General features: G+C 36.8%; 1 protein-coding gene across 3 annotated transcripts in view; it reads right to left on the bottom strand.

Moving 5' to 3' along the window:
- SMOC2 (SPARC related modular calcium binding 2) overlaps positions 1–25,039 on the bottom strand; it is a 138,174-nt gene that overhangs the window by 39,629 nt on the left and 73,506 nt on the right. For all 3 annotated transcript variants that reach the window (XM_054279831.1, XM_054279832.1, XM_054279833.1), the window contains exon 8: positions 2,375–2,561. In XM_054279831.1, coding sequence (XP_054135806.1) covers positions 2,375–2,561 — 187 coding nt within the window. The remainder of the gene's footprint in view (positions 1–2,374; positions 2,562–25,039) is intronic.

The following is a 25,039-nucleotide window of genomic DNA, read 5'->3' as shown; positions in this document are numbered from 1 at the left end:
AATTTTAGCTAGGCTTTTGACACTGTCTCTGGGCACATTCTCATAGAAAAACTGACGAAGTATGTATGAGATAAATGAACAGTGAAGTGTGTCGAAAACTGGCTGAACAACCAGTTTCAAATAGTTGGGATGAGCAGAAACATTTCAGCTGGAAGTCAGTCACCAGTGGAGTGCCCCAAAGCTTGTCTATTGTTAAACAATATTGTTTAACCTCTTCCTTAATGACCAGGACACTGGGACATGGAACAACATTAATAAGTTTGCAGATGATACAAAATTGGGAGGAAGTGTCTGATACACAAGACAGTTGTGCTGCCATTTAGAGGAACTTCAACAGGCTGCAGAAATGGGTTGGCAGGAATCTCATGAAGTTTAAAAAAGCAAAATTCTTGCCCCTGGCACAGATTAACTCCCTGCATCAGTACAGCATGGGGTCAACCAGCTGGAAAACAACTTTGAAGCAAGACCCTGGGATTTCTGATGGATGCTGAGTATAAGATGGCCAAAAAGGCCAATAGCCTCCAGGGCTGCACTAGAAAAAGTACTGCCATCAGGTCAAGGGAGGAGATCCTTGCCCTCTCGTTCACAGTGGGAGAATGAGACTTATCTGCAATGTTGTGTCCAGTGCTGAGCTCCCCTAAGAACAGAGACATGGGCACACTGGGTCTACCAAAGGACCACAAATATCATTAAGGGACTGGAGCATTTGGTATAGTATATATAAGAAAAGAATGCTGACAGTGTTCACCCTGGAGAAGAAAAGGCTCATGGGGGATCTTAATGATGTCTCTAAGTATCCAAAGAGAGGAAGATAATGAAAGGGAAGTAGAAAATAAACTGGACATAGTCCTGAGCAATCTACTATAGACGATCTTGCTTTGAGTAAGGGGATTGAGTCAGAAAACCTACAGAGATTTCTACCAATCTCAACTATTCTGTGACCATATAATAAAATTATATCAATAAGAACTAAAACACACACAAAAAACCAAAAACCAAAAAAGGAGAAAAAATAAAAAGAAACAATACCACAAACCCTCCCCCAAAAAACCCCAAACCAAAAACCCACAAGAAGAAAACCCAAACAAAAACAAAAACAAAAAAAAGATAAGACCCCCACCAAAACCCAAAACCCAACAAAAACAAAACCACAGCAGAAGCTGCATTGCTTGATGAGCACAAAAAGATGATTTGGACTCAAATTAGGGAACAGGAAATAAAATTATTTAAGATAATAAGGATTAGCACTAAAAAGAAGAAAGAGTGAAGAAGCCTAGGGGTGGAGAACAGAGAAAGTGCATAAAAGGAATGCATCTGGAATCTCTAGAAGTCACCTTTACATCCTCATACAATATGCATAGTGATCCTACAGTTTCAGCATCAAATTTAGACTATTATGTTTTGACTATTTATGGACCTCAACTTGTCAAAAACAGTTGATCAACAGTGACTTTAAGTGATAAAATCAAAGAATCCTTAAGGTTGGAAAAGACCTCCAAGATCATCAAGTCCACTTCAGATGGCACTGTAATTGGCATAGTCTAAACTATAGTACAAAGAGGTAGCAATAACTCAGCACTTGAAGAATACAAGAAAAAATCCCCCCCAAGAATATACTATTTTACAGCAAGCGGCTTATACCGCAGGTTTCTTTCACAAACCTTATGTAAATGATAAAAAAGATTTTGCTTAAGTTATAAAAGAGTTATGATTGCATCAAGATACTTCTACTGCTTGCCAACTCCATATGAGCTTCTATAGCATTCCTACAAGGGCCAAACCTCAATAACCAACCTAAATAACATCCTTTGGAACCTGATATGTGCTTTGCCTACATCTGCACTATGTGGCTTACAATAATTTACCATGTATCCAGTTCAGCTGAGATGACTGAACTCCAACCTTCTATTAATAACACACTAAAATGATATTTCCTAGCTATGGGTTTCCAAGGAGTTGTTCCATCAAAGGCTATCATATGAAATAGTTGAGAAGGTTGCTGGAAAAAACCAAAATAACTAAGCATTTCTGAGGTTGGACGTGGTTTGTGTCATAGACCATCTCACTTGCCTCTTTTATATTCAGGATAAGGAGTGTGAGATTTCCTCTGGGATCATCATTATATGCTTCAAGTCTTGGATTCCTAGCACAAAAATGGAGTAAATAAGAGGACTAGGATGGCAAACTGCCTGTGCCATTGCAGTAAAAGAGTCCATGGCCATCTGGCCTTAATTTTTGATGTCTCACAGTATTTCACTTTATAAAAAACTTGTAGGACATAATTCCACCAGCAATAGAAATCTACATGATAGTTCATGGACACTAGGGCATGTTCTCACCACAGCTTTTGAGAACTGAACATGTACTCCCATACCTGGTTGAGGTACCGGGGATGGGACGTCCCGTATCCACCAGAACACACCAGCAGTAGCCCGTGGAAGGATGGCACTGCACTGGTTTGTAGAGGCCGCCCTGAGCACACTCTGGAATGAACACATTGTCCTTCTGGGGCTGCTTTGCTTCCTCCAGGGCCGACTGAAGTTCTTGGTCACATGACGATGCTTTTGGATGGAAAAGAAAAAGTACTGAAGAAAATAGATGGAAAGAGCCTACTCAACTTACCAAACAGATTTTATACCTTTCTTTGATTGCATGTAAGGATTTTCTTTGCTAAAGCTTGCTACAGCTCAAATACCAGCTACATTGGTTTAGGCTATATATTGTTAAAAACTTTCGTTTCCTTTTCATGCAGCTGCTTCATTTTATAGTCCTAATAGTATTCTGAATGCCCCCTTTCCTATACTTGATGTAATCTATGGATAAGCATATACTTTGTGACCTTAAAAAAATCCTCATGCACTCCACAGTCCCTAAAGAACGGATCCTTTTCAGAGTCAACAGTAAAAATCCAACTGCCTAGGATTCCTTAAATGAATTATTCATCTAGATATTCATTTGGATGTTTATACTCTGCTCGTTCTCTCCAGTTCTGAAACAACCTCTTAACACAGTGAGAATTCTTCCACGTTCTTTTCTGGTGATTCTGGTGTTGGCAATGTATCATTTGCTCTGGAAAGCGAAGACCCACAAAAAGAATACATTTTTATGTCATGGAATCAGTATGTCTGAAATCTTTCAGAATGTGTGAAAAACTTACATATCTATATATTGTCAACCTTTACATGAAACTATGAGGCAAGGGGGAAAGAGAAGAAACCACAGGGCCTGAAAAGGCCTGCCAGTTTACACCAATCAGTAAAATAACACCTCTGCTGAGGATTTTTGGTCACTAATAAACTGGTACATGTGAAAGTTCAGAGACAGTAAATAAGAAAGACTATATATTCAAGCCATTATTTTTCCAGGGAATTTAAAATCACCTATCATTTGAAATTTAGATTGTTAAAAATACATTTCTAAATAACTCCTACACTATCCAGTAGGAAAAAAATATTAAATATTTGAAAAGCAAGAATATTAAGCACTCTGCAGATGTTCAAATTACTAACGGGAAAATTTCAAGCCAGTAAAATTTCAATCAGTAACAGATTCTCTTCAGTTAAAGAATAGTCATTTTAATGTTACAATAAAAAAAAAAAAAAAGTGGTAATATTTGCTCTTCTTTCAAACCAGTTAAAGGATTTACTTTTTGACTTTTAATAGTTCAGTGCACAAAGAACAAGTTGAATCCTGACTGAATATTCTAGCGCATTTTAACAAATTTTAGCTCTAGGGTAATCTTGTTTTCTTTTATCCACAGAATTCAGAAAATGCATTGCAAACTGCAGGCACCAATAGAAATTCACAGAATAATACTGCTCCTTGACAGTTTTTTGCATATGTAAATGTCCAAAGACTTCTGTGGCAGGGGAAAAGGTGCTATGAAGCTAAACACCTTCATACTTTAAATGGCACACAATTCCATCTATACAACGGCCTCCTGGTTTACAAAACAGTGTGCTTTTTTTCCAGTCCATGTAAAAGGCTTTACAAAAGAAAATATCACTTTCTAGCTTGATTACACAAGGCACAGATGAAGGTCTTTAGCTGATTTTTTTCTCCTCTTTTGTTTCATATAATGTTTGAACAGGGTATCTGGGTAAGTTGATGATTTTGCATGCTTTTGTCTGACCTAAACAGAGATTGAGTACCTCTCAAATTTCCAGTGTTTAGATAATAAAGTGTACTTAGAGAATCACTGTAGTACGGACAGAAACACTCTTTTAAAAAGGGATATAGGAATTATTGGCATATTGAAACCTTCGCAGAAATAACTATAGCTTGACAAAGTAGAAATCTGTCACCAAGATCCTCCTAGAGTAGCCAAAGTAAATGTTTCCATCAGTGAATCTGGATTATGATGAATATCAGTAACAAGCTGTAACAACTCTAGAAAATACCTCACTTAGCTTTGCTGTTCACTTTTTATGTTTCGTATACAATTAGGCAAAAAAGAGCACATGGGGTGAAGCAGCTGCCATGAGAGAGAGGAAATAATTACTTTTAAACTCCACTAAATTAATGTTTCTTTCATACTGATAAACCTTGGGACCATGCCATTAGTTTCTGTGACCTTCTCTTGGTTTATGTCCTTGTAACTAGCAACATAATATGGCAGATGTGCAGGTATTCTTATCTCCCCAGAACCCAGCCTTGTATGAAAAATACATTTGCATGCTCCCAGCGTTGTTTAGAAAATACACTGGTGTATAAAGACCACATAATCAGGTCATCCAGATAAACAAAATGTATCTGAATAGAGTGGGTGTGATGGAAAATTCCCAGTGCAGAAGCAGATATGAATTTTTTCAGCTGTGGACACAAGCTGTGCTCTCTAATTTCTGTGAATCTCTAGTTTCTACTGATTGACATAACCTGTGAAGGACTGCACTGCTGACTCGTGGGCCAGTGCAGTCACCTCTGTTAAGGTGATTTAGGTGTCAGTGTTAGACTTAGATAACTGGTCTTTACTGGCTGAGGCAAGATTTTCTACAAGCTGTTGCTCAAGCCAGAAATTTTTATCTTTTGCACTAGGTCATGTTTCTCCTGGTCAGGAAATGTCAAGTTTTAAACGTCAGAGGCACAGAAAAGCAGAATTCTGGGGAAGATGTCACAAGAGGGCTGAAAACATGGCTTATAGCTTTAGGAGGGACAGTCAGAGGACTGCGTGAACTTAACATCAGAAGTGAGACTGGAAACTGAGCAGACTGAGCAGTAATCAAACGACGGTTTAAAGATAAAGGACTTTCCCCTTCTTGAAACTTTTAATTTCTTATCTTTCCCTTACAGATAGGAAATTTTAACAAGCAGAGGAACACTTATTGCTGGGCTTAAATTAGTTTTCAGACAAAATCTAGATTATTTCTAACAAATTAGGAAAAAAAAAGAATATGATAAACACTACATCTGTCAGTTCTCTATAAGCCAAATGACTGAGTCATATTACAAATCTGCTGAAGAGAGTTCATTAAATTAATTTAACAAAAGTGCACAACAACTCATCATTTTTCTTCCTTACACAATGGCTCACGAGTTTCAGGTCAGCTATCAGACCATCTGCCCAAGAAAGTAATTTCTGAAGTCTAATGTTTTGCACATTTCTGATGCAACTATTTGTGTTACCATTACTACTTCCCTGTTTATTTTCCCCACTAGAACATTGATCCTACCTAAAGGAAAACTGGCCTAAAGTGCTTATCTATAATCCTGCCTGCCAGAACCAGAACATTAATCCTTTGTGTGATTTCCTGTCTGAGGGAGCCATTCATCCACTTTCAGACTTTTCTTTCAATTATTTTCAACAGGAGTAGTGGAAAGATGCAATTGTAGCCCTGTGATGCTAAGAGCTCTTATCACAAGAGCTACCACACTGCTGAAAATAATTGCCTTTGTAATGTCAGAAGAGTCATGGTCAACAAATGTTCATTTCCCAGGAGAACCAGTGATAAATGTCATTAGCTTAGAAAATCTCTGACAGTTTGTCCAAACAATCTGACAACAACTATGAACTGGAACCATAACAGATGGATGCCAGAAGTTCATAAAATGAACAGTATAGAAAAGGATCTATGTCACATTAAAAGTAGGATAAATACCTTACTCGTTAAAATGCATCAAACTTTCTCTGGAATGTGTTACTACAATATTATTCCTTCTGGGAACAGAAAAGCACTGACACTCCAGTTTCTTCTTTTTAAGGAATGTGCTTACACTGTTGTTATTTTACATAATTCCCTTAATTTTACCTTGCTACAAAAAAAGAGATCATTTCAAAGCATCTCAGTAAAAAAACATAAACATGGCTAAAAATATATAAACATGGCTAAAAAAATCTTTTCTGCATAGTCTATCATGTTATCCAGTGCTGTAGCTTAGCTGGGATAATTTATTTCATGTTAATAAACCTTTCTGCATTTCCTACCCAAACTACATTTTAATTTAGGCTTATAAGCATTACTGATTCAAAGCAGACATTTCAATCGTATAAGGAAATACACTTTTCTGTCCAGTTTTACATCAAGAGTCTTTGTGCCATCTACCCAATGGCCATTTCTGAAGGACAAAGTAAAATTCTTGCTCATGACAAAGGAAAGTTAAAAAAATGCTTTAGATGTAACGTATGTTCCACTTCCTATGTCACAGTGCTATTCCATTTCTTCTCTTTTCATTTTAAAGATTAGTTGCTAAATACATTTTTCATGTTCTGGTTTAAGATGCCTTTACAGTCCATTACAAACAACCATTGGAAATGCTGCATCTTCTGTCAATAAGAAACACACTTCAGCTAATGACAGACTTGGAGGAGAAGTTTCAGGTTTTGTATAAAATCTTTGGTTAATTTTTTTGCCAGTCCTCTCTAAGAGAAAACTCTGGATTTCAATAAATCAAGTTAATTTACAATTAATCAAATTTAAGATTTTTTAAAAAAAACTTCATTTAATTAAGAAAATTTAAATTAATTCAGTGGATTTTAAAAAAAAATACCTCAATACCAATAGGATGTAACGCTGTAATTCCTTATTTATTAAAGACTCCATTTACTCATCTGTGATGGACTACCTAAAATGTTAATTAATGTTTACTAGGGAATGTCCTAGAGGAGAATAGCAGTGATTTTTCTGGAAAAGTCATCCTGAATAATCTATTTAACTGTGCATTTTTCTGTTGCACATCTAAAACACTGAGTGCTGTATTATGTATGTTAGGATAATCATCTTGTTAGCCTTGTAACAGGCTCCTTATTTCAGAAATTCAAGCAGTTTTTCTGCTGCATCTTATCACAGCTTCTCCCAATGTGTGGAATTTCATGATTACAAATAATTTGAGTTGGGTTTTTTTGCATAAATGTAAATACCTGTATTTATGTCTAAATTTCAGTGTGGTCCGCAGGAATAAGTTGTCAAGTCTGCAGAAAATTGCAGAGGCGTCTGTATGGTACTTTAACATTTCCTGCCACTATACAAACATTTCCTTCCAACTTCCTTAACTCCACAATGTGTATATAACAAACAGAATCCACTCCAAGAAATTCTGTTTTCAGTTGGTTCCTTCTGCCTCCTTTTCTCATTATAACGGGCCATGAAAGGGCAATTCAGACAGCCTAGTTTTCAGGGTAAATGGATCTTTTATTAGGGCTTGAAGCTCAGTGTCCCACACAGAAAGCAGGTAACAAGAAACCTGTGAACAAAAATACTTCCAAAAGTGATAAGCAAGTTCTAGAGGAGTACAGTGTAACATTACAGACAGTTAATATTGCAGTTCTACCCTGTTTCTGGGAGGATATACAGACAGGATATAATCATGTAATCATGCCCAAATTGTATGACAATTTCTGCTAATCAGAGTGTTATTCAAATCAACCATCTGTCCTAGTCAATTAAGTCTAATTTAAGTGCACTTCAAGTACTGATTTACAGAAGTTTTGTGCTAGTTTATTTCAATACACCATGATTAGGATGCATAAATACTCATCTTATTGATACCCATGAAACCCTCCAAGAAATTTCACATCTCATGAGAATAAGAATTTGTTCCATTTGCTTAGGATGAACCCTCTTTGAACCAGTGAAGTTGATACACCCCAAGGAAACTGATCACAATATGTTTTTATATTTTTAACTAGTTTTCACAGTATTCAAGTTTCATTGAATGGAATTGCACTTACATTACACCAAATTATATTTCCACATATGACCAAAATGTTCACATTAGAAAGGAAAGTGGGAATTATATTTCCACATATGACCAACATGTTCACATTAGAAAGGAAAGTGGGAAGTGGGATAATTTCTATTCAAGCTATGCATTTCCTGCAGAGGAGCTGACTGAATGGCAAAATGGTCTACTACAGCAGTGGATCCATCAATCCAGCAAACACAGCCCTTCAAGATAAACTAACAGGTTCTTTACCTGTAGCTGACCAATTTTATCACCCAGAATCCATCAATTCTGTTCCTGCTATAAGCACAGCCAATAAAAATGACAAAAATTTCCCAAATTATTTCATTCTAGTAATGGAGAGATCTGGCGTTCTATTCCATGGCTTTCTATTTTTTCAGGGTTTCCAGCTTTTGTCCAGACATTCTCTAGCATGACAGATTCCTTCTCTGAAGAGGTAGATGAAGTGGTATTATGCACTTTGAATGCCACTTTCTTACCATTTGTGTAAAGTAAGCTATTTCCTTGTCCCTCATGGCCAGAGCATGGGCATCTCACACCAATCTTTTTTAAGATAGCTTTTTTCCAAACCAGGACACTTGTTCTTACAAGAATTTATCTGCTTGCCTCCTCTTGACACTTTCAAATAAACTTGATTCTAACTGAAATCAAGTGCAGCTAAATGCTACAATGCAAGAATTAATTTGCTCATGCTGCTAGTTTCTTATAAAAGCTGTTCATTAATCTGGATCAAACAAAGAGTATTTATGTGGGCCAGACTTCCCCCAGTAAGAATCCATGGAAAAATACCTACTAAACACAATGGACAGGACATGAGGTCTCAGCTGAATATATTCATATGCAAGTATGTTTCCAGTTAAGCCTAACATTTGTCCATGGACCAAGTACTGATTGTAAGAAATAGGTAACATTAATAAACACTCAACCTTAGACCCAACATCTAGATGGCAACCAAAACCTAGGACTAAATTACAGCGTTCATAGTCATCTGGCGCCACATGTTTTGATTTACCTTGTGTTCAGATGCGCATCAGCATGAGGGTTCTCAAAGCCTGGAGGAAGCTGGCAACCTTCCTGCCCATATTCTATCTCATTTGTGAAAAAAACTTGTGGGAATCAAATATTGCAGGCCCCTTGTGTGCATTTTCAGAGAGTGCTCAGTGTACAGCTGATCACGGTTTTGCACTTTTGGAGCTTTGGCCGATGATTGTGGCTCAAAAAGCAAAAAGCTCATTGCTTCAACACAGCCCTAATGATTAATTTATGTACTTTGGTCCATTGAACAAAGAAGGATAAATCACAGACAGATGCTCTCATTTATCTTTGTGGTTTCATATGCAAAGACACTGCAATACACAAGGAAAATCCTCTGAAAATGCACTGAACCCATTGAAAAAATATTCAAAATACAGAAACCACTAGCCCCCATTTAGCTTTACCTGAAAAGAGTACAATCATAATCAATATCATCTACTGGGACACACCAACTCAACTTTTACCCTGGATCCCAGTCCAGTAGGCCTATATCAAATCAAGCTTTCTGAAATACACAAATTCTGTTTACCAACTGGCAAAAGTTTGGGGGGCCATAAGACAGAGGTCTGAAACATAATGGGATGAATTGCTCTTTAATCAAAATCCAAACCCACTTTTCTGCTGGGATTTTTTCTTTAAAAAAAAAATTCTCTTTTTTTTAAGGGATTTTTCTTTTTCGTTTAGGGAAGGTTTTGCACATATCTCTGCAACTCTTTATTTTCTTAAGATTTGAAATCCTGTAACCACAGTTACTGAGAAAGACTATAACCACAGTCACTGCAAAAGAAAAATAACTGTTTTGCCTCAAAAAACCTGCTATTTTAGCATTCTATTTGATTGTTCCTTTGCTTTCTTGTTTATTTATTTTAGCTCAACTTCTTGGTTAAACAGATGAGAAACATTATTCAAGTATTCAAATTTATCCTCTCACAGAATTATAACCAATTTAAATTAATCAGCTATTCATTTGTGATCCTTTTTCTCCTCACTGCCATTGAACAGATTAAGGGATCAAACTATCTACTTCTTTGACATCAAATGTAATTCTCTATTTTGGCACTCCTACACAGATTGAATAAAACAGTAGCGTGAGATCTGTCCTGACTTGAAAACTCACACAGAAATTACTCTTCATTTATAAACATGACACAATCTAAACATTTAAATATTAGCATTTACTTCTACAGTCGACAAATAAGGGAGAAACATGAAGTGAGTATACATTAGATTACAGATAGGAGTTACTTCAAAGATGTTTTTTGCATTAGAGGCAAATTTTTGTACTGAATTTCCCAGGTTAAATATTTTATTTTACCATCCATGAAATGTCAGAGTGCAGTAAACCAAAAGCTGCATATTTTTGTTAAATCTTTAACAGCAGTGTGTGAAAGGGATAGCAAGCCTGTGGAAAGTGCCAGGTATAATCCAAGGACTATTTACACCCTACCTTCCTCAATGGGTCTTTAAAAAGTACCTTTACACACATCAAAAATCATTTAAAGCCAAATGGTCAATGTCATGGGATCAGGCTTCACAATGAGAGTTGAAAATCTGGTCTTCTGAAGAGATGAGATCTCTCATCCTGCTTTTGCTCAACTAATGGGAAGAGCATGGATTATCATCTCCAGGTGCTCTTGCTAAGCTTTGTTGACTTCCCTAACATGAGAGAGGATAATGTGCAAATGACTGCCCCATTCTGCAAGGATACATCTGAAAGCAGTATGGAATGAAAGCCAAATGGAATGAAATCTGGTTTTCCTACATAAGAGGAAATACTGGTACCTATTATTCTTACACATGGCTGCCTCATCCTGCTATAGCAGAGCAGCCACACTGTGTTCAAACTCCAAAACCAGCCAAACAAAAAAAGCCACCACCCAAAATTATAGTAAATGAAAATCACTAACTTGTCCCAAACAGAGTGGCTGGCTGGCCAGCTTGCTATAGCAATCTGAAGGCTCATTCATTAAACAAAATTGCGCAAAGCAATCATTCTTGCTTTATGAGTATATTGACCAGCTAATGTGAGTCTCCTGCCAGTGGAAAAATCTCTCATTTTTCAAGAGAGATTTGAAGTGAAAATAAAGCTGGTTCACTTTTTCCATAGAGCTGTGAAAATTAAACTCTTTGCCAGGTAAGCTGAGGATACATATTTGTTTGAATAGCTGTACTAAAAATTAAAAAACAAAACAGGCAAACAGGGGTGCCTAAATTCATACTTTGGCACTTAAATAACCCAACCATCTTACACGAATGTTTATCCATCTAGCACTTCCCCTCCATGAAACAGAAGTTGTTTCTCTTCCCCATTTGGAAAACTGAGTGCGTGGATATGACTTTGGATACTTGACCTTAGGCACTCAAGTAATTTTCCTTTCAGAGGTGTACAGTGGCATCTCTGGCTGCAGCCTGTGTCATGTTCCTGCCACTGGCTCACAGTGCTAATGCTGTTGGCACCATGCAATGTTTTCCAGCCTTATTGCTTAACTCCTGCCTCCTGCCTGGAGGTGACTGCACTCCACCAACATTCAATTTTCTAAGTATCAACTAATTTCCACCTTACAGACAGAACCCTCACTACTGCTGCAGGAGCCAGGAGGATTTCTGTCTGTTTATGGGAATGTGACCTGAGATGCATAGTTTAAAAATGTACAGATATGTTAAAAAAAATAAGAGAATGTTATTTTGAATTTTGGTAGCTCTTCTTTACATGTGTCAAAGTATCTTAAAATGGTCAGTACTGTCTGCACCTTTATATAATTCATAGCAGACTGGATAGGCATTACAGAATGGTAAGAATTTGGCCCTCAGGCACTGAGCAGGAATACAGACATTAAATGGGCTGCTGAAACAGAAATGCTCCATTTTTTTCTTCAGTATTTCAGGCAGTTACTCCAACAGCCATAATACAAAATTTTATGCTACCATTGCCATTATCTCTCAGATAAGTACCCTTAAAGTCTACTTGGTGTAAATAATCTCAAAATTTTAAAAATGTAGTAATACTGAGAACATAATTACACCCTTAAAAGCTAACCTATGACAGATAAATCAAAAACTTTTCTACTGTTTTTTCTTCTTCATCTCACCAAAGAAAAGGTAAGAAGCAGGTGGAAAATGAGCATTCATATTTCTGCTTGTCTCTAATGACAAGGACTGTGCTGTGCAATGAAAAATCTTTTAACAGAGAAACAAACAACTTCTCTAAGGTGGTATCATCTGTTGATGATACTCCTCCCAGAACTCTTGCCCTCAGTATGAGATTCAACAACATGAACATGAAGTCTGGTCAAAAGGTAACTGCACTGCTTTAAACCTGTGTAATGCCAAAAGCTCATCTCAGATTGAAGGCTGTACAGGTCTTTGCCGCGCAGCACGCAATATCCAAAGCACATTATTTATATAGCACGTAGGACATCAGTATTCATAACAGGAGAACTCCAGGATTCAGAAAGAAGACTGTTTACTGATTTTGGCAAAGTTTTGTGTGCAATAAAGAGGATGAGCCAAAGAAGAGTGAAAGCCAGTAAGAATATTCTAATACTAATTCTTTTGACTCAAATAACTTTTAATATAGTTTTATATTGCTCTTTCTTTTCTTTTTTCTTTTGTCATATGGCTATGGTTAAACAGCTCAGCCTGTGCTTTGGTTTCAAGAGCAAAGACAAATCTTTGGCTTGGCTTTACATTCAAACTTTGGAAAAAAACAAGGGCAATCTGAATTTAAAATAAAAATTCCAATTCCACCCCACTTTCATCTCTGTTTTCAAAAAGAAATAGTTTTCTGAAGAGTAGATAATGCTACATATGATGTGAGAGTGAAACATCACTATGCTTTTGACGAATGGGAGACCTACAATCATATTGAAAAATTCCAGGCCAAAATTTCTGCTCCTATGAACTGGAACCATTCCATTGCATACAGTAGGGATCAGCAGCAGAAAATTTAGTCCCAAGAATATTCAGAACAATTTTAAAGGCTTCTTAGATAATGCATAGTAGCAAAGACCTTTGAACTAGTAAAATTAGAGTTTTAAAGTGCCTAAGGATCCTTAATAATTTATAATCCATGATTATTTTATGTCCTCAGAAGATCATTATTTTAAGTGTTTAACATGCTACATAAATGATCTGGATAAAGAGTAGAGGCCTTGCAAAAATACTTTCCAGCACTCGACTGTGTGTGAGAGTAAAGAGCAGGTTTCCCAAAGTGTTATTTTTCAAGGTGTTTGCTTGGCTTTCCAGCCTTTTCAGACCTGTTCCCATCTCGTCTCCCCACACAGACATGTACAACTACCTCAAGTCATATTTATTTTGAAGCTCTCTACAACCAAGGAAGAAATCTGAAAGACTCGTTTTGGCAGTACTGTTTGAATAAAACAGATTATAAATATTTAACTTTTACAATGAGCATCACAGGAAAGCGCAATGTTGGCATTCAGTCACCTAATAAGGAAACGTTTTTATTATCGCTTATGTGTAGACAGTTCTGTTATTGTTTATACATATAATGCATTGTATGCTTTGTGTTCTTTTTAATTTGGGAAAATTAAACATTGTCTAATGTCTTGACAATAATGCAAAAGGAAGCTCACTGCATGAGGCTCCCAGGAGGTTGTGAAGCTATTGCAATCAGAGCTGTTGCTAATTAAATCTGCCTATTGTTACAAAGCATTTGGGGCCAAACCAATCAACCACTGGCATAATTAAAGTAGTTCACAAGGGCCTTTAGCAGTACTTGTTTTCATTAATCATGAGGAACAAACACAGGCTAAAGAAGAGTGGGAAAGGCTGTGTATTTACAAACCTGCTTGCCTTGGGTCTCATTTGTAAACAACTACAGTACAGTCCCATGGCAAGCACCCTTGAACACTAGTAATTTTGTCTCATACATGTATGCACATTTTCATGAAGGTAACATGCCGGAGAAGACACAGGCTCTCCCTTGCATCAAAGGGGCAAGTCTCTTTTGCTTGTGTTCTACATACATATTTTACAATGACACAATGACAGATATAGTTTGCAGAATGAAGGGGAAGAATCTTTAAAGTTATCAATCATTTGCAAGGAAAAAGATGTAAATCCAATGTCATGATTCACATGAGTGGGACACTGATCAACAAACGAAACAAAAGGCATGCAAAACTGAAAAAAAAAAGGTGCCTTTTCATTTAGAGAAATACCACTATTTCAATTGGTCAATACATCTTTTCCTTACTTCCACCTGCTATACTGCATAAGTCTGTAAAGCTCTGTATTGTATTCTATAGTCCTGTACTAGATGCTGTCTCAGCCATCTCTCTGATGAAACCTTTCTTCTGCTTGCATTGATCTGTCCAGACTGTGACAGTCCTGCCCAAAGCTGAGCCAGGATTAGAGCCCTGGAGTTCCTGGCTAGCTGCCCTGAATGTAAGCAATGAAACCACACTGTCTCCTTCCACTAGCTGACATCAGATGTTTTCCCATACAATACTTTGTAGGCTGCTTAAGTCTCCACAATGATATCCTGAGGAAGTGATATTGGCACAAAATACAGGCCAAGACTCTGAGCACTAGTCAGTCAGACCAACAGCATTGACATTATGACACTTGTATTGAGTTTTATTTGAAAAACTCAGATGAACTACAAAACAACTCACAGCTTTGGCGAAGGCGATGCATTCTTACTTAGGAAGCATTCTAACTTAGGAAGAATTCTTATTTAGGAAGCATTGTTACTTAGAAGGGTATTAAATTAATGCTGAAAATATATTTCACTAGCTTTAGCATCAAACATGTAGTTGTTCCTACCTTTTGGTATCCTTCAGTATCCTACAGTATGGATAACACAGCTGGACAAGGTAGCTCTGAAACAGTCTCTGACATCCTACACAGATAGGTCATGACACCTTTCCAAGTTTACTCAATCTAGGAATCAGGCTCTCCTCCCTATTATTTGCAGTCACTGTTCAACTGGGTGCTTCTAAGAACTCTCAGCTTGCTTTTGGGGTCACTGTATTTTCAGAATGCAGCCTGCAAACTCATAGCAGGATCAACAGCCTTTATTTCTTGGTTATTCTCCTCATAAAGCCTCCAGTTTATGCCTCTGGCTGTCTTAGTTAAAAGAAAAAGATGAAAGATTAGAGAGATGGTAAATCAGTGTTACAAGAAATGAACCAGCATTTGAGATTGCACAATGATATCTAGTGAAAAACTGAGAAACAGGCAGTGAAGATCAGCTACTGACAGGAGAGAAAGAAGACTGCAAAGAAAGGATTGGCAACATAATGGGAATTCTCTGTACGCAACCAACTTTGAAGATTAATAACAGAGACTATGATAACATTTCAAAAAGCTCCAATAAAAGTAGGTATGAAACAAAAGATAAATAAAGCTTAAATATAGTATTCTGATTCACAAACTTTCCTAATCATATAGGGGAAGAAAAGATCTGAAGCAAGGCATTTTCTCTCTAGCTTTGCTGTCAACAGGGGTGCTCTATATAGAAGCCACACAGGCTCATTTTGACAAGAGTATTGGAAAGGTAAGTGCACCACGACATCCTTAGCACCATGGCTAGTTATGTGACATATTCTCTGATGTATGAAGGTATTTCTGAGTATTCAATTTTTCTGAATATAAATATGATTCAGTGCGCAAAACACATCATCTGGTGACAATTAAGTTGTACATAATGATAAGAAAGAGAAAATACTCTATTCAGCCTTTCAGCTGGCAATACCAGTGGAGTAGAGGAGCCCATGTGCTGACAGCACATTCATTAAAGTCAAGAGAAATTCCACCTATGTAACAGCAGCAGGACTGGGGTGGACTGTCCTATTGTCACTAATTCAGCAGATTGATATACTACATACCAGCTACATTAGGAAATGAGTGCGCACTGTGTTTCCAAGAGAAGCCATAACACCAGAATCAGTCCTGTACCATTAGCATCTCCATAAAGAGAAAAATTTTTTAAAAATTTAAATAAACCTTCCAGGCCTGATTCCCCTCTCTCCTTTTAAGTCTTCCAGTGGTATTAGCCTCATAACTGCATCAGAGTCACTCCTATTTACCCTGCTCTGAGTAAAATGAGGCTTCATGCCTGCTGAAACTAAATCGTTGCCTCCTACAGTCATTTTCTATTATTATATTGGACTGTTTAGCTAAAGGGATGAACTACAGGATGTGTGACTACATTACAAGTCACTGTTCTGTACTGAAGATGTTGGTAGGGAAATGGGAAGAAGTGACCTTTCAAACCGCTGACATTTATACTGATATTTTTGGCTTTGCTGCTCCTCTGTTGTGTCAATTCATAGGAACTTAAAATCATATCCTAAAAATTATCTTAGATTGCTTTTAAAATCTGACTAGAAGCTTCAAGAACAATGAAACTGTAAGTCCCTTAAACTAAGAGACAACCAAACAGGAGAGCAATGAGATTAGCAATTTTCTCATTACCTTCTGGCAGTCTGAGAGTATGACTTTAGCTACATAATGGGAGTTATAGGAAAATCAGAGAAGAAACAAGATCCGAAGTTATGTAAATTTCTCCTCTCCAAACCAGTTAGGCAAGTAAACAAAGAGAAAGCACCCCTACTCCCTTGCCAGCCAGAATAACTGGGCACAGGGATGTTCTGAAAGAGTAAACTGCACCAGAACAGAGTGGTCACCAGCCTCTGCCACTAATCCCACCTCTGACTCTGTTAAAAGTCTCCACTGATTCAGATTATGTGGATGAACTCAATAAGCAACAGGTAAGCATAACCATCAGTCTTTGTCAGTTCTCTCATCTTTTGGAATTTGGTTCAATACAGATGTGAAAATTTGGCCTAATGTCTGAGGGAGACACTAAACCCTTCCTATGATTTGAACTTGAACAGGTCTTGCAATTCTGAACTATTTTCCTTCTTGCAAAAACTTTACCTCAGATTTTGGAGGAGCTTGAAGAGTTAATTTGATTTTATAGTCCTCTGCTTCCAGACAAAATATCAATGAGTTTGTTGCCCTGATCTAACTGGGTGTACTGGAACATAATTAAAGGCATTAAAAGACACCGATGTTTGAGGAATTTATGTATTTATAACACATTCTAGTCCCACAAAAACTGCATCTAATCATTCGTTCCAATAGAGGCCAATAAAAGTTCTTTCATTTTGATAAGTTGTTTTTACTCACTGAAGAATAAATCTGGAAAGTTTAAATATCACTTAGGTCTCACTGGAAAGCAATGGCACAAGGTAATTCACTGTTTAAATGGCAAGAACATAAATTTTTTCATAGCTTGTTATGACTGTAATACAGTTGGTTGAAAAAAGTTTTTTGACTGTCTGCTGGAAAACCAAGTATTTGAATAAAACAATGTTTTTCATTCAAAGTGTTTCTCTTTGATAAAAAAGGGAATAAAACAAAACCCTTCAACAAGCTGTTTGTGTTGAACTTCACAGAGAACCACACAATACAAGATTCTTCAAGGGTCTGAGTTTATAAAATGGGGAGATGATTACATTCTACATATACTAAGGACCCAGCCCTCAAAAAAAGGAAGAACTAACGAAGTTTTAAAATTACAGCTCCAACAAGGCATTATACTGTACCATCAAGATTTTGAGTTTTGAGCTAAAAACATTCAGTTATTTGAAGATATTTTTAACTGAATTTTTGTCTTGAAGATGCACTTCTTTAGATGAAAATACATATATTTAAAAAACAAGTTCTCTATTTAGTCATATGTTTTCCACAGAAGACTATGTTTTCAACCAGTCTGGCATATTAAGCTTTGTCCTCTCTTTTCTCTTGTTTTGACCAAGAGAATTTGAGATCTGAAATTTAATTTACAGCCTTAATTGTATTTAAACATAGTTATATTTGTGGATGAGTGCAGATAGTTAGCCTGCTGTTTTTAAACTAAAACAGGTATTAAAAATTGCTTAATGAAAAGTAGTGGTCTCTTCAACCACTGCTTCTTCTCCAGTAACACAGAAATCTAGTGCATTGTGGAAACAATACTTAATGTTATTCCTAGGCAGTTATTCCTACACATTGCAGAATGCAGGGAAAACATTGTCTAACACTTATCTGGAGCAGTCTGATTTGAGAACAGAGCACGATGTACAGAGTGCAGGAAAATGTAAAGCAAGCCAGTTGGAAGACAATAGTTGGGGTATAGATGAGAAGATCTCAAAGTGGGTTTATGTACCTTAGTAACATTATTTGCCTACAAGAACTTCCCTTGCTCTGATGACCCTTGGTGTGGCTTTGCCTGGAAAGGAGGATCTACATTGGAAACAGTAACCAACAAAAGAATCCAGTACACTGCATTCAGGACAGGGCTGGGTAAAGGGTCCATGGATGACAGCATTAACCTTGGATCTTAACAGTCCATAAAAGCAGATACTGCTGTAAAGAGCCAGACTAATGCAACAGCTTCATTGCAGACATGTGCCCAGTGCACAGATTTGGGGGTGAATTCCACCCATCACATAGAAGTCACCATACGAGCTGAATTTCTCTTGCTTTTGTACCAAACGGAGAACACTAAAATTACTGATGAAGCCTCCAAAAGTTCCTGCATCACGTGGCAATTTGTTACAGAATTAAGGAAAAAGCCAAGAATTTTTTTGAAAAAAATTAAGCAATGCATGAACTGTAACACAAGCTGTCAGTCCCTTCAACAGTTTTGTTCAGAGATACATGGCTTGGCAAATAAGAAATGTAAAATTCATATGTGATAAATCATCCAATTAAAAATCCCTCCAAATTTAAGCTGCCATGACTAGCCATAATCTGATCTACCAAGGAACATTACATGGTCCTCCCACAGTCTGTATTTCCATTAACAAGTCAGAACTTTTTTTGTGCAGATCAAGCAGTAGAATTCCACAGTCCATAAAACTGGTTTTAGCTTCTTTTTCAAAAAAAGCTTATTCTGTTATTGGAAGGGTAGATAGCTGGTTATTTGACTTATCCTATCCTGATAGAAGAAAAAACTGCATCTCTGCATGGAACATTTTCTCCTAACTATCAGGTCACTGGATGATGATGGAACGCCTGGCAGCTTACTGTTTACCCTGTTGGAAGACCTATCTTCCACATGCCACCCAGCAACCATAGTGCATCCATAGCCAGAACCAGACTGTCTTGACTGAAGGTTTTATCTATTTCCCAGAAAGATTATGTCATTAGATATGACCCAGTCTAATATGTTTCTGTGCATTAACATGATTTACATGATTTTTTTTCATCTGTCAATAAAATACAGATCATTAACCTGACATTCCTCTTAGGATTTATGGACCTTATTGATGTTTTTATGATTATGCAATCTGATGTCTGGCAAAACATAGAAAGCTGTGGGTAGGTGGAGGAGTGCATGTCTGAAAACTAAAGGAGAACTTCAAGCAGGACTGTTTTGTCATTTACTTGCTGTAGCAAGTAATGTGATATAATTAAAAATGGTCAGGAAAGATTACTATCTTTTGGCATCAAATTTTAACACATGCAGTAAAATAGAAATTATCAGCCTTGCATAAAACAGATTTTTTTTTTTTCCCTCCCCACAGTGGGGGTCCAGTAAAGCCCTGGAACATCCTGAGGATAAAGAACATCAACTGGATGTAAAACAGAGCTCTTTTTCTAATGGTTTAGGATGGGAGGGTCTTCCTCTGTAGTGGGAGGAAAAAGCTGGAAATGGCAGTGCTTGATCTTTTTTAAGGTTTTGAACTAATATGTAAAATTAAAATGAAGATAAATTAAAATCCTTGTGAAAAGGATTATAAAAGATAGGACAGTTCTATAACAAGCATGATCCAGCAGCCTATGAATTAAGAATGAATCATAATATACAAGCAGTGTGGGGAGGTCTGGAAAGTTTAATCTTCTTGGACGACTCTGAAAGAACTGAAAGAAAACAGCAATTTTCCTTTACCAATTTAGGTCAGGCAAGGCAAAGCAGAGCAAGGAAAAGAAAGAGAAACAGAGTATGAAGAGTGATTTTGTTCACTGGTGAAGAACATGAAGAGGTTGAAGAGTACTGTTCCCTCTTTTGTAACAGGTAAATCAAGACTAGAGTATCATTAAAAATTGCTGCTGAAAGCAATAAAAAGTTCTCTATTAGGAACTAAGTCAACCATTTACTGATCGGCTGGAGTGATGCGAGCATTCAGTAGTTTTTAAGTTGTTTTTCAGCTGACAGAGGGTATCTTGCAAGCAATATTTGGAAAGAATTCTACTCTAAAACTATTGTGGTTCTTGAAAGAAAAACAGCAAATGAAGGAGAAGTAAAGAGAGCTGCCTCCTGCACTTTAAAATGTAACAGTAGCGCATATAACAAGTTGTGACAGTGCCTCATGGATCTCCCTCCCCAGCAGGTTCTTAACAATGCTAGGTTTAGAGTAAAATACAAATCAGAAATTATAGTTCACACAGAATAATTAAGTTCCTTCTTGAACTCTAAAGGGAACATTTAGTGAATCAGCTACAAGAGTCAACTCAAAAAGTCTGAGAAGGCCATAAGATTGTGTTTTGGAAGCTTCCAGTCTTCATCTGAGTATTTTTACTAAAATTCCATACAATGCTTTTCTCTTTAACTGCCATGCAGCACTTTGCTGAGAGAACAGGCCAAACAAAAATTGTTCTAACAGCTCATGTCTTTCAGCACCCACAGACTTTACAAGGCCCAAAAGGCAGATCTATGGCTAACATAAAATATTTGGACTTGCTGTAGATGTCATGAAATAAAGCTAGTGCCTTTCCTTGTGTAGGGAACTGACCCACAGATAAGCTCAAGGTAGAAAGTTCACAGTAAAAATGTCTGGACTTGAACTTGTCTAAAATTTAGTAGAGACAGACTGCCATTTCTTATGGACTGAGTTCCCATTGACAGAATGCCTGTGTTGATTTGATAGCCCTTTGGGATGTTTGAAGATATTTAAAATCAATACTCACGCCTTCTATTCTACTTTCCTTTCAGGGTCTGAATTGAGGTTTTTAGGGCTTAAGCGAATTCCATTTCAGATACTCTGGATTATCAAACCTCTGTGCCAGAAGATGAGTATCTCCAACAGGCTGTTGTGACTTTTAGCCCTTGACAATGTCAGATACTCTAGGCATGACATGGATATACTTCAACAATTTATTACTAGGCTTTTGATTTCAGCTACAGCTAATGACTGCATTTACAACACAAGTATTTACAACACAAGTAATTACTGTGGTTGAATGTGGCTCATACTTCACCAATTGTTGGAAAGAAACACTGTCTTTAGGGCTGAAATGAGCTACTAACAGGCAAAAAGCTCCAGTTTTTCTGTTTAATTCAGTGGTTTTCAATTAATGGACCACTTCCACTCAGGCTCTTTGCCTATGCAAGTCTACTTTATGTATTTGAAGTCCATTTCTGAGTGTCCAGTATAGGCATAATATATTAAAAGCAAGCAGGCATCATCCTCACCTGCTCCTCCTTTAATGCCAAATACAAACAAATTTGAGAATGGAAGATAAGCCAGGGTTCTGCAGGACTACAAAAGACTTCCTAGGAACCCCTGCTGAAAAAGACAGGCAACAAGCTTTTAAAATACCTTCTTTCCCCTCTTGCCTATGTTCTTTCCTCACTTTTTTATGATATCCATTTTGATTTCCTTCTGTTATAACTGGTTTCATATCTCAAATCTCCACATTGTGAAATAAGCCTAATTCAAAATACTTTTAGAAAGCTTCTAACTATTTTGTAATAAATATGTAAGTGGAAACATTCAACTGGATCTTAAGTTTTCCTTGCTAGCTCACACAACTTCAACTGCAGATAATTTATCTTCAGTGAACACTAAAAGCAACATCTGGAAAATACAACAATTAATGAGAATAAGTAAAAAGTCACTGAGCTGTTACACAGTTTTCTGTCTCTAGGTTATTAATTTTCCTTTGCTTAGAAAGGAATAGCTCTTAGAATTTATATAATTGGGCAGACACATGAACTCTTACATTTATTTCCTTTGAAAGAAAAATGGCTTCTTGGGGAGGCAGGGGGTGTATATGCAAGTTTTTTTACCTTTAGGACTGACTTTTGTCAGGATAGGCGTAACAGTAAGAAGTTGGTCAGCTTGAGTTTGGAATGAACATGAGCATCGGAGTACGGACAACAAAACAAGTAAGCTGACAAGACAGGCTCCTCACTGACAACCAAAATAGTTTCCATGTGAGAAAAATTCTAATGTACAAATGCTTTGAAGCTGTCAGATGACATGGCAATAAAAACTACATTCACCTTTTAGAATGTTACTCTGTCATATTAATCAGTCTTACTGGCACACTTTGCCAACAGATTCAGACTCTACAGACAGATAAATGCAAGCAGCTATTTTGTATAGATACAGACACATAATTATCACTTTAGATTTCATTATTTTAGTCTATTAAGAAGGTATTCTCAGCAGACATCACAACATTTTCATTTGCATTAGCGCCGAGTCTATAATACATTGCTGTATGTGCACATCATTGTTTTCCCAGATAGTGTTTTGAGAATGAAACTCTTGTTGGATCAAACTCTCTGGGACTAACTGATAAAATCTTGCAACAGAATTTTTAAGTCCTGAAAATAGTCTGTAGCAAAAAGGCAGCAATAAAACACCACTCCATTGTGTCAGAAAATTAAATAAAAAGATTTTGTGTCCCTTTCACATGTGCACAGGTGAAGTAAAAAATTGTGATGATGATGATTCTACATTACCAGAATATCCATATTAAGGGGTTTGAAATCTGGATACTCCTGAAATCACTAAAACCATAGTTTGAGGAGACAATTAATTGTGATTTAGGATTCTTCATTCTGGAGGAAAGATGTCATAATCACATAAACCTGATCCTGCCTCAGAAGCCTTAATGGCAGATCAGGATTTTCTTTGGGTCAACCCTATTTTATGATGGATTATGTATGGCATGTCCACTTGTACCTGCCTAAAGTATATAAGCATAAAGATGGCAGAAATCACAGAGCTGGCACAAACACTGCATCACTTGTCGGTGTGGTTCAGATGAAATGTGAACTACTGGGTCAACAAAAAAAGGCAACAATTTCTTCCTCTCTTCTGTTTTGGTCATACTGGTCATACTGGATTATCAACACAACAAACACCAGTTTTACAACCCCATTACAATGCTCATTAAATGCACAATCAACAAATGTAGGATCAATGAACGTATAAATAGTAAGTCCTACAATACTATTACATCACTGCAGAAACAGATGAAAGTATAATAATAAAAGAATAGAACTGAATAGTAAATAGGTGAAACTGTACAGTATTTTAGCCACTAGAACAATATGCAAACATTTTCTCTCTTGAATTGCATTATCACCAGAATTTCTAAGGTCTTTAAGTACCTATATATGTATACTACAGGTTATGGATTACTTTTTCTTTCTTATATTTGCAAAATTAATGAAATTTTACACGAAGTATAGTTTATTCTGTGGTGTACGGATTCTACTGAGAAATTCCTGAGTACTTAAAGAACCTTTTTGAACATTAAAAATGTTATCACTTAAATTCACCCTATTTATTTCTCAGGAAAGTGGTCCCGCAACAGACTATTCGAAAATAATGGCTCTCAAATTCAAGCTAACAAAATGAATTTGAAGTTTCACTGGGCATTGTGAAAAGAATTAAACTACACATTCTTTGTCTATGCTCAAACACAAAAAACGGTGCACAACCTCTGAAAAACATCACACTGTGTTGCCAAGAATCCCACAGGGATATAACCTGCTGATAGAGCAGATTTAGCAAGGAGAACCTAAGAGATTTACAGTCCATCCTGAGCTGTCCTCAGGAAAGTGGATTTTCCCTGTTAGGAGATGAGAAAGTATCTGCACTGTCTTCTCCACTCATAAAGTGCTTGGATTTCCAACTGATACTGGTGTGGGACTAAGTTCACCTAAAGCACAGACACCTTAATAACAGCTACAGATGTAAACTAGTCACCTTGCCTAAATTCCTAGCAGAAATTTAGACCCTGAGTTCACAGACACACAACAGTGTAGGCTATGTCTTAATCAGAATCCATGCGGTCCCTTGTTCAATGTTTTCTGTTTATTTTCTATAGCTGTTGGTAAAATTCTTACTTCTGTCAATCCAATATGGCAAATCCACAATGTTTTCTGTGAAATGGAGGAAGAAATTAGGAGCATGGGGGTAGTTATAAAATATTTACAAAGGCACTGTGACACATGTATAAAGTATCTCAGCAAAACCTATTTTAGCAATGAGATGAATAGTCTAAGTATGGAAAGAAAAAGTATTTTGGAAATCATGTTAAATGTACCAAAACATCTTTTGAGATGTTTCTACTCAAAACAGCCACTCTAAACAGAGTTATTGTAACATAATCCAGTGTTGATGGCATTTTTTCCAGGAGTAAAATTTTGTTTTCAAAAACTAATAGGTTAAATACCACTCCACAAATGCCTTAAGTGAAGGCAAAGGCCTATTTCTCTGAGCCAACAAAAAGAACATACACTAGAAGGCATTATAGAACATGGATATATAATCCACTAGTTTCATGCCTTGCATCTGTGAGTCTTGCAAATGCCATTACTCTGTGCTAAATTAATTTAGGCTCATTCAGTCAAATGAAATGCACTGGAGAACTAATATAAACTAAAATTTCCTGAGCCATTATTTTCTATCTTTCAAAACCTAAAATAGGTTATGCTGATTTTACCAACCAATGGCAGGTCATTTGCAGAATAGTAAAAGCAAACCACTTCATGGTTAAAACAAATTAAATGTATTAATGAAAACAAGTTTAATGTACTAATTTGTGACCTTAACTTACAAAACCT

This window comes from Melozone crissalis, unplaced genomic scaffold (genome assembly GCF_028551555.1).
Source record: "Melozone crissalis strain CALT ecotype California unplaced genomic scaffold, PUWL_Pcris_2 ptg000027l_1, whole genome shotgun sequence".
In the NCBI taxonomy this organism is placed as follows: domain Eukaryota; kingdom Metazoa; phylum Chordata; class Aves; order Passeriformes; family Passerellidae; genus Melozone; species Melozone crissalis.
Note: the sequence above shows the minus strand (reverse complement) of the source record. Positions and strands in the feature narration are given on the sequence as shown.